We start from the raw sequence: 10,944 nt of genomic DNA, 5'->3' as shown, positions 1-10,944 counted from the left end.
AACTGCTTGTTCAGTTCCCTTTTCACTTGTTTTTCTTACTTTTTACGCAGTCAGATTGTTATCTTGTGTTGGCTACTCCCGTCTCGTAACATACGTAATACAAGACGTTAAAAATGGGGTGCTGGTTCCCCCCCCCCTCTCTCTCTCTCTGTCTCTCTCTCTTTTACTGTAAAATAATCCACCCTTCACTAAACTAACTTGTCCCTTGTCTTGGACGCCATAAATTTTCCTCATGTTCCTTCCCCTCCTCCTCCTTCTCCTTCTCCTCCTCCTCCTCCAGTTCGTTTTTCCTCCAGCTGTTCCTGCTTAGTTTCTTCTTCCCTTCATCCTCCTGCCTGCCTAGTTCCAGCAGCTAAAATACAGCCGAAGGTCGAGTGAGCTGCGGCGGAGGGAGAGACAAGTGGAGAGAGGACGTGAATTCAGGAGAAAGAAAGGAGAGAAAGTGGGAGATAAGGAGAAAGAGGAGAGATAAAAGGTACGGGGGAAGGAGGTTAAAAACGGGTTATGGAGGAAAAAGGAAGGAGAGTTAAGGAAGTGGAAGAGAGACGAGGGAGATAAGGAAAAATAAAGGCGAGAGATGGAAGAGGGGAAGGATGAATGGAGAAGAGATGGTAAGGAAAAAAAGGGAGAGGGGGAGGGAAGAGAAAGAAGAGAAATACAATAAAAGAAAATGTGAGAGAGAGTGAAAGTGGGGAGAAAAAAAGATGAGGAAACTAAGGACTGAAATGAGAAAAGAATGGATTACTGGTAAAAGGAGGATAGAGACAGGAGGTACGAATAAGTGGAGGAAATAATTAAAATGGTAGGATGTGAGAGCACGACCATGTTACGACAGTGTTGAACAATATCAATGACGTCAACCGCATGTAATACCAACTTTAGCAACGTAATCACGGCACAGAAGTGGGCGAAGGTGAGTGTGATGTGATACTAAGTTGTGCCGTTCAGCAAGATATAAATAACGCTGTCAAAATCAATTTGTGTCTGTGTAACCATTCCTTTCTAAGCTAAACCCTAGTTCCATATCATACAAGGAAAATGGAATGTCAGACAGTTAGGCAGGAAAATTGGTTTTGCAGAAATGGAGAGCAGGAAAGTAGGGTAATATGACAGAGAACAAGCAAGGTACGATGGAGCTGAGGGTGAAGCAGGGATGGTGGTGAAGCAGTGATGATGGTGAGACAGGGATGATGGTGAGGCAGGGATGGGGGTGAGACAGGGATGGTGGTGAGACAGCGATGATGATGAGGCAGAGATCATGGTTAGGCAGGGATGGTGGCGAGACAGCGATAATGGTGAGGCAGGGATCATGGTTAGGCAGGGATGGTGGTGAGGTAGGGATGGTAGTGAGGCAGGAATGGTGGTGAGGCAAGGATGATTTTGAGGTAGGGATGGTGGTAAGGCAGGGATGGTGGTGAGGCAGGGATGGTGGTGAGCTAGGGAAGGTGGTGATGCAGGGATGATGATGAGGTAGAGATGGTGGTGAGAAAGGGGTTGTAGAGAGGCAGGGATGGTGATGAGGCAAGGATGGGATGAGGTAGGGATGGTAGTGAGGTAGGGAAGGAGGCGAGGCTGGGATGGTGATAAGGCAGTGATGGTGGTGATGCAGGGAATGTGGTGACGCAGCGAAAGTGGTGAGACAGAGACTGTGCTGAAGCGCGATTTCAGCACTTATCCAGGCCCTTAGTCAGCAGAAATTCCAGCACCTATTCAGGCCTCCCTCACCCCAATTCCAGTATCTGTCCAGTCCTCCCTCACCACAAAATCCAGAACCTTCCAGTACACCCTGAGGCACTGGAAAGTGACCAGCTGGAGATGTAGCCGTAAGCCGATTTGGCCACAAGAGTCCAATAAAACGATAGAGTTTATATTTCCCTCTCTTTGTATGTCTATCTTAGTCCAATAAATGATATTTTCTCTCTCTCTCTCTCTCTCTCTCTCTCTTGAGCGGAAAGGAGAGAGTTAGAGGTGGGAATGGGGAGAGAATGAGGAGGGAAGGGAGAGAATCAAGAGAACCAACAGACATAAGAGGAGAAGAAAGGAAAGAAGGAAAAGGTGAAATGGGGGAAAGAGAGGGAGGGATAATAGAGAAACAGCCTGAAGCAGGAGGAGGATTCGAAGAGGAGAAGGAAGGAAAGAGATGAAGTGGGGAGGGAGAGAAAACGGGAGTGCGAAGGAGAGATGAAGGGGGCAGCAGAAACGAGTGAGAAGAGGGTGGGAAAGTTTGAAAGGAAAGAAATCAGGGAAGGAAGGAGAAAAGAAAGCTCGAGGAAAGACAAAGAGTTAAAGGAGGATAATAGGATGAAAAGAAATGACGGAAAACTAAGCAAATTGGAAAAAGAAAACTATTGCGGGAAGACCACGGCAGAAAAACTAGACAGCATTCAGAGAGAGCATACCTCCGCCAGTGCCACTGCCACGAAAAAGGATCCGGATCCAGAGCCCTGGATATAGGATCCGGATCCGTATCCGGATCCACCCCCAAATTTAATCATTTGTTTCTTGGTCCATGCCCCACCTTTCCAATAAATTTCATTCAAAAACACTGAGAACTTTTGAAGATATTGTGCGGGATACTCTGCATCCGTATCCGCTACCAAATTTAATAATTTCGTCTTTGGCCCATGGCCCACCGGTCACAAAATTTCATCGATTTCCATTCATAACTTTATGAACAATCCTGATAACAAACAAACGCCGGCAAAAACATAACCTGCTTGACGGAGGTAAAAACACCAGAAAAATTAGACAAAGTAATGTGGGAGAAAGAGACAAGGTAGGAAAGGAGAAAAGAGACAGTGGAGGAAAGGAGAGAAGAATCAAAGAAGAAAGTAGCATGGAGAGAGAGAGAGAGAGAGAGAGAGAGAGAGAGAGAGAGAGAGAGAGAGAGAGTTGCATCATTTATGAAGCTCTGACGGGTGTCGCTGGCGACATAACTGATAAATCGGTCTGAATTAATTCACCACACACACACACAATTGAGAGTTGGCCTACAGTCCTAATGGACTGTTCGAATCCCCGCTGTGGCAAGGAATAATAGCCCATGTCCAGAGACGAACACATAAAAAAAAGAAAGTGTGTGTGTGTGTGTGTGTGTGTGTGTGTGTGTGTGTGTGTGTGTGTCTGTGCATGTGTGTGTGGAGGGAGGGATGGGGGGAGAAAGGATAACGGCAGGGTTACCAAACTGTGATGCCGCAAACTCTACACTGTGTGCCATAACACTGTGTTTCTGACCTGTTGATGGTTATGTATCAAAGTATTTGGCAACAAGTGTGATTGCACAGTCCACTTCAGCGAGGTTATTCCTGGCTATTACTGAAATGGTGTTTCTGCAGACAACTAAAAGCAGTGTAATGTCGCACGCAAACTGCTGGAAACGCAGGGCAGTAGAATCAGTGACTCAGCAATTCCTTGTGTTCATCTGAAATTAATTCGACAATGCTTGATTTAATTATAATATCTGAATATACGTAAATGATGTGAGACAAAACATATGCCGCTTGGTTCAAATTAGAAGTAGGATATATCTAACCGGTATTGAGAGAGAGAGGAAAAAAAACTCATCATTTTACTAGGGTTAAGAAATTTATGAAGCTTTGTCCACCACACTCAGCAACTGAACACACCTTAACATTCAGCAACTGAATTCACATTGAGTCTGGCTTTCTTGTTATTCACTGAGATGGTAAAACATTCTAAAACTTGTGGGAACTTCCTGCCATTGGTCAATCTTCTGCATTTACACAAAACAATAACTACAAAAATCACATAGTGAAAGCCACTCACACTGCATGCTTGTGTGTGGTGATGTGGCGGCAGAATGTAAAAGTAGTGGGCTGGGATCTGAGTAGTGGATCAGGCTGGGCTTCGCGAGTCAACAGGAATTAGGGATACATTGAAGTTAGTGGAATGGCATTAGGGAGGGGCCGGGAGCGCGGAGATGGAAGAGAACAATGGGTAGAGAAAGGGGTGTGACAGAAGCAGAAATAATACTGAGGGTGATTAGGAAGCGGGTATATTCTGAAAAGTTGGGAGAATAAATAAATGGATGGGGAAAGGGAAAATGGCATAGAGGGGAGAGAAAGATTTACCTGATTTAGAAAAATTCTTTGGGAGGACAAAAACCAGATATACACTGGCAAGAAGGAGGAGGTAAAGAATACCGGGGGAATAGCGGAAACGGACTGACGGAATGAGCTGATTCTGCGAGTGAGCAAAAATAGGAAACGGACAGTGATGCTGGTGAGATAAGATGGCCTGTAGAAAAAAATGTGAACTAGAAGGAGAGGGAAAGAATGCATTTATATGTTAGCCAATTGACCGAGGTCATCAAGGATAATAACCTACTCGCAAAACTGACGCCACAGAGAAGAGGAGGGGGAAAGAAAAAGGAGAGGAGGAGACTGAAGGCTATCTATCTATCTATATACCTAGAATGCTTCCCCCAGGGAAAGGGAGGTAGCCGAGACAGGACGACACACTCCCCATTTACTCATCCATTCAAACACATTCATTCACAATTTCTCTCCATTTATTTCTGTCATGCGCAGCCACTCTTCCTTGCTCAACAGACATCCCTCTCGCATCCAATGCTCTCTTCACACTGTCCATCCATCCTACTCGTGGTCTTCCTCTCAGCCTTACACCTCTCACATCAGATCTAGTTATCTTTTTCACCAATTGCTCATTATCTATTCTCTCCATATGCCCAAACCATCACAACACCCTCTGCTCAACTCTACCAGCCATCTCCCGAACAACTCCAGTTCTCCTTCGCACTTCATCATTTCGCACACGATCCATACGCGTCACTCCACACATACTCCTCAGACACCTCATCTCCATTACATTCAAACTTTTCCTCTCGGCTACACCCATATTCCATGTTTCAGCCCCATATAATGTAGTCGGTACCACAACACCCTTCTCTTTACATCCATTCTAAGCGAACGGCATTTAAACACTTTTTTCATTCCTCCCAGCACCTTTCCTACTTCATTTATTCTAAACTTCACTTCTGCATCTATTCTTCCATCCACAGCAACATGTGACCCTAGATATTTAAAACAATCTACCTCCTCAAGCAACTCACCATTCAAAACTATATTCATTCCCCTACCATCTATCAACCTCGTACACTTCATCACTTTACTCTTATTCTCATTTACTTTCAATTTCCTCCTTTCACACACCCTTCCAAACTCCTCTACCAACTGTCTCAATCTCTCCTCTGAATCAGTCACCAGTGCAGTATCATCTGCAAACAGCAGCTCCTTCAGATTCCACTCTCCACCATCAACATTCACCAGACTCAGACCTCCATCTAAAATTCTTGCATTCACCTCCCTTACAACACCATCCATGTAAATAGTAAACAATCAAGGTGACATCACACATCCCTGTCGCAGCCCCACTCTCACGGGAAACCAATCACTCACAGCATTTCCCACTCTTACACACGCTCTACTATTTACATAAAAACTTTTCACCCCTTTTAGTAACCTACCATCAAGTCCATACAATCTTAAAACAGTCCACAAAGCCTCCCTATCAATTCTATCATACGCTTTCTCTAAATCCATAAATGCCCAAAACACATCCTTGCCTTTCGCTAAATACTTTTCACACACTTGTCTCACAGCAAACACCTGATCAACACATCCCCTCTCTCTCCTAAAGCCACACTGCTCATCACCAATCACTCCCTCTGTACCCTCTCTAACTCTCATAATTAACACTCTACCATACACCTTACCTACAACACTCAACAGACTTATACCCCTAAAGCTAGTACATTCATACTTATCACCCTTGCCTTTATACAACTGGATCACACAAGCACTTGCCCAGTCAACTGGCACCATACCTTTCTCAAACCCAAAACACATCCTTGCCTTTCGCTAAATACTTTTCACATACTTGTCTCACAGCAAACACCTGATCAACGCATCCCCTCTCTCTCCTAAAGCCACACTGCTCATCACTAATCACTCCCTCTGTACCCTCTACCATACACCTTACCTACAACACTCAACAGACTTATACCCCTAAAGCTAGTACATTCATACTTATCACCCTTGCCTTTATACAACGGGACCACACAAGCACTTGCCCAGTCAATTGGCACCATACCTTTCTCAAAGCACACATTCAACAATCTTACTAAATCCATAAATGCCCAAAACACATCCTTGCCTTTCGCTAAATACTTTTCACACGCTTGTCTCACAGCAAACACCTGATCAACGCATCCCCTCCCTCTCCTAAAGCCACACTGCTCATCACCAATCACTCCCTCTGTACCCTCTCTAACTCTCATAATTAACACTCTACCATACACCTTACCTACAACACTCAACAGACTTATACCCCTAAAGCTAGTACATTCATACTTATCACCCTTGCCTTTATACAACGGGACCACACAAGCACTTGCCCAGTCAATTGGCACCATACCTTTCTCAAAGCACACATTCAACAGTCTTACTAACCAGTCAACAATAGTCACTCCACCACCCTTCAGGCATTCCACAGCACACCCATCCATACCTGCAGCTTTCCCTGTTTTCATCTCCTTTACTGCCTTCTCAACTTCCTCCTTCGTGATCAAAGAATCATTTAACTCCCCCAACACATTTATTCCTTGCACCCATTCATCCGCCACAATCTCAGCCAACCTTTCCTCCTCTCCATTTAACAATCTTTCAAAATACTCTGCCCATCTCTTCCTTACTGCATCCATTTCAATTAATATCCTTCCATCCTCTGATTTTACTCGTTCTTCCTTCCCAGACTCTCCCTTTCGCACCCTTTTCACCTTCCAAAACATTTTCTTATTCTGTTGAAAATTCTCTGTCAGCCGCCTACCCCACCTCTCATCTGCTGCCACTTTAGCATCACGCACAGCCCTTCTCGCTCTATTCCTCTTTTCCTTATACCTTTCATATGACATCTCATCCTTCCTCTGCAGCCACACTTCATATGCACGTCTCTTCTCAGCCACAGCCATACTTACTTCCTCGCACCACCATTCACTTCCTTTTCTTACACCACCACCCACACGTCTCACACCACACACCTCTTCTGCATGCCCCAACACAGCACTCTTAAACAACTGCCATTCCTCCTCCACGCTGCCATTTTCCCGATCTTTCACTGCGTTCCACTCATCTTTCAATTTCTCCTGATACTCTATCTTTTTCTCTCTTTTATCCAACTCACTCACTTTCAAAACCTCCCTGCCACACCTAACCCTCCTAGCTCTCACCCATCTCTTACCTACTCTTAACTTTCCCTCCACCAGGTAGTGGTCAGACATATCTCCACCCTCCCCTCTCAGAACTCTCGCATCCAACAATCTTCCCATTACATTCCTAGACACAACCACATAGTCCATCAAAGCTCTATCAACAACCCTTCCACCCTCCTGCCTCACCCATGTATACTTATAAATATCTTTCTTCTCAAACAGCGTATTCCCAATCACCATCTCTCGCTCAACACACATCGCTATCATTTGTTCCCCATTTTCAATTCTTCCAGGCACACCATGCATACCAACTACGCCTTCAACTGCTACATTTCCCACTCTAGCATTCAGATCTCTCATCATTACCACATTCACATTCGCTCCAAAACTCTGCAGACACTCATCAACATCATTCCAGAAAGACTCCCTCTCTTCTTCATCCCTTTCACTACCAGGCCCATATGCACTCACAAACACCTACAACTCACGTTCAAATTTCGCTTTCACCCACATCAGTCTCGATGACACCTCCTTCCATTCAGTCACACATTGCTGTACTTCCGGACTCACTAACAAGGCCACACCTTCTCTTGCCCTTCCTCTATCAACACCTGACAGTCTTCCATTCACACTTCCAAACATAGATTCCCCCTTCCCTTTCATCTTCGTTTCACTCAAAGCTAACACATCCAACTTTCTTCTCACAAACATTCTCCCAATCTCCTCCCTTTTAGCCTCAATCGTACTACATCCACGCACATTCATAGACCCAATCTTCAGGGTACGGGGATAACTCCATCCCCCATCCCTTTCTCTGGCCTGTCTCTTTTTAGGAACTAAAAAACAGAGGAGGGGGTCCCTAGTCCCCTCACCCTGCCCCTTTTAGTCGCCTTTTATGACACGCAGGGAATACGGTGGCAGTATTCTTCCTAACAAGGTACTGAAGGCAGTGAGAAAAAAGAAAAGAGAGAAAATGATCGCGAAAAAGCAAGCCAGATCGTGGTCCTGGATTAAATTAGGCTGCATTACCTTTGTCCTCTCGTTTAAGTTGCCTCAGTAATAAAGCAGTGAGAGTAATAATAAGGGTCAAAGCAGCCCCACATGACTGCCTGGGTGGATTTTTTTGTATCCTACTTCATGTTCACGATAGTGTGACTCTTAAAACGGAATGAAAGATGTACTTAACCTTTTCAGTTTAGTCTCTGTTTAGCCTAATGAAAGTGCGTGGAGGTGGCAATAATAAAACAAAGATATCCATGCAGAAGGTAGCTGAGACTCTCTCTCTCTCTCTCTCTCTCTCTCTCTCTCTCTCTCTCTCTTTCAAGAATACTCAGACCCTAGCATCATAACTGGCAAGGCCAGGTGGTTGGATTAAACGCAGGTGTGTGTGTGTGTGTGTGTGTGTGTGTGTGTGTGTGTGTGTGTGAGAGAGAGAGAGAGAGGCAGACAGACAGACAGACAGACAGACAGACAGGCAGACAAACAGGCAGACATACAGACAGAGAAGTAACTAAATGAGGAAGAAACAGACCAAGATAGGAGAACAACTGAGAAAAATTTACTTTAAAGAATGGAAAACTGAAAGTGCTGGACATGTGAAGACCAAATACTGAACAAAACAAATGACCTGCATTGATTAAGTAAACTACATCTCAGCACCACACACTCTCCCCCTTAAGAATTACGTATTTGACGGTATGCAGCCTAAGTAATTTACAAAATGTATAATTACGTGGTGAATACTGGGTTTATACTTCAGGTTCCCATTGAAAACATGCCAAGATTATATCAGCCATACAGGCAAACAAGTAAGCACACAAAGCTGTTTTTCTTAACTCATGAAGTTCCTGGAGACCCGGCAGCTGCAGTGAAAATGAACCAGAGTTCAAATGTTGCCACAACTTTGCTTTTTATGAAAAGTGAGCGCACGCACACACACACACACACACACACACACACACACACACACACACACACACACACAACTACATTAATGTGCCAGCTAAATGCATGTGTTTATGGGAAAGAAATATATGAATGAAGGTACTGGTGATAATAAATTAAAAAGCATATGACAGGGTGGATAGACAAGGATTGTGGATATTAAGAATACATAGAGTAGATGGGAAGGTGTTCAATGCCGTGAAGAGTATGTATGAGGGTGCTAAGGCTGCAGTGCATGTGGATAGTGAAATGAGTGATTTTGTTTATTTGAAGGTTGGATTAAAACAGGGATGTGTCATGTCTCCATGGCTGTTCAATCTGTATATGGATGGGGTTATAAATGAGATACAGGGTAGGGCAGTGGATGTTGCAGTGGCCCTAATGGGAGAGGGCAGTGCTTGAAAACTTCCTGTATTGTTGTTTGCAGATGATACTGTGTTAGTAAGTGAAGACGAAAGGGAGCTGCAAGGCTTGGTGGATGAGTTTGCGACAATGTGTAAGAAACGGAATCTAAAGGTGAATGTATGGAAGAGTAAAGTTATGGTCTTCGTGAGAAGTGAAGTCACTGAATGTACAGTGAAGTTGGATGATAAGGAAATGGAAAATGTGAGTACGTTTAAGTACTTGGGTAGTATGTTGAGTAAGGATGGAAGTTTGGAGGGTGAAGTGCTTGAAAGGGTACAACAAGGAAGAAAGGTTGCTGGTTCCTTGAAGGCAGTGATAAGAAACAGGGAGGTGAGCATGGAAATGAAAAAGTTATTACATGACAGTATTGTGATACCAGCTCTAACATATGGAAGTGAAGCTTGGACGTTGTTGGAGGGACACAAGTAAAGACTGAAAGCAGTGGAAATGAGTTATTTGAGAGGAGCCTGTGGAGTCATATGGAGAGACAGACTGACAAATGAGGAAGTGAAGAAGTGTTGTGGTGTGGATGTGATAGGAAGTGTTAGGAGAACACACTGAGGTGGTTTGGCCATGTGAAGAGGATGAAGTGTGACTGACTGACAAGGAGAGTGTATGTGAGAGAGGTGGAGGGGGGGAGAGGGAGGGGGAGGCCAATGATGAGATGGAGGGATGGAGTGGATAGGTATATGAGAGAGGGGTATGTGAGCTAGGAGGAGGGCAGTAAAATGGCGGAGGACAGGGCGACATGGAGGCGATTTGTTTGTGGCCACCCCTGACAGAATTAAGGCGTCAGGAAATAGACAGATAGATAGAAATTAGTGTTGTTTATATCCACCCAACAAAACAGTCAAGACAATATAATTACACATTTGGACAACACACATTCTCTCATACCACCACTTATCCCTTCCTTCTCAACTCCTATACTCTGTCACCTTATCCCGCCCTCACAACACTTCCTGTCTTCCTTCCTCTCACACCTACCGCCTTATCTTACCCTTGTACCCTGTCACTTTATCTTACACAACACCTCATATACATTCCTTCCCTTCCTTCCTACCACCCATACCCTGTCATACTATCTCACGCACACCACAAGCCTTATCCCTTCTTTCCCCTTAATCTTACTATCATACCCCAGCTTTACAGTATCACATTATACCACCCACACCACACCTCTATCACCGTGCTTCCTTCCCACTCTACCACATCCTCTGCCACCTTTCCCACCCCCCACCCCCTATCACCACTTCCACTATCCTTCATCCTCACCTCAACCCCCACCCCACTTCATCCTCAGTCTACAACCCTCACTTGAGCCATATTTCTCACACACCCCTCTT

At 44.6% G+C, this 10,944-nt stretch overlaps 1 protein-coding gene across 1 annotated transcript in view; it reads left to right on the top strand.

Annotated features, from left to right (window-relative positions):
* Positions 1-850: 850 nt before the first annotated feature.
* LOC145391125 (uncharacterized) overlaps positions 851-10,944 on the top strand; it is an 82,955-nt gene continuing 72,861 nt past the window's right edge. Inside the window, exons 1-2 of the mRNA XM_080265810.1 lie at positions 851-913; positions 9,009-9,168. Of these exons, the coding sequence (XP_080121936.1) occupies positions 851-913; positions 9,009-9,168 (223 nt within the window). The remainder of the gene's footprint in view (positions 914-9,008; positions 9,169-10,944) is intronic.

The sequence above is a fragment of the Coenobita brevimanus genome, chromosome 17 (assembly GCF_032717465.1).
Source record: "Coenobita brevimanus isolate Jiangsu-jjx chromosome 17, ASM3271746v2, whole genome shotgun sequence".
Taxonomy (NCBI): Eukaryota; Metazoa; Arthropoda; class Malacostraca; order Decapoda; family Coenobitidae; genus Coenobita; species Coenobita brevimanus.
Note: the sequence above shows the minus strand (reverse complement) of the source record. Positions and strands in the feature narration are given on the sequence as shown.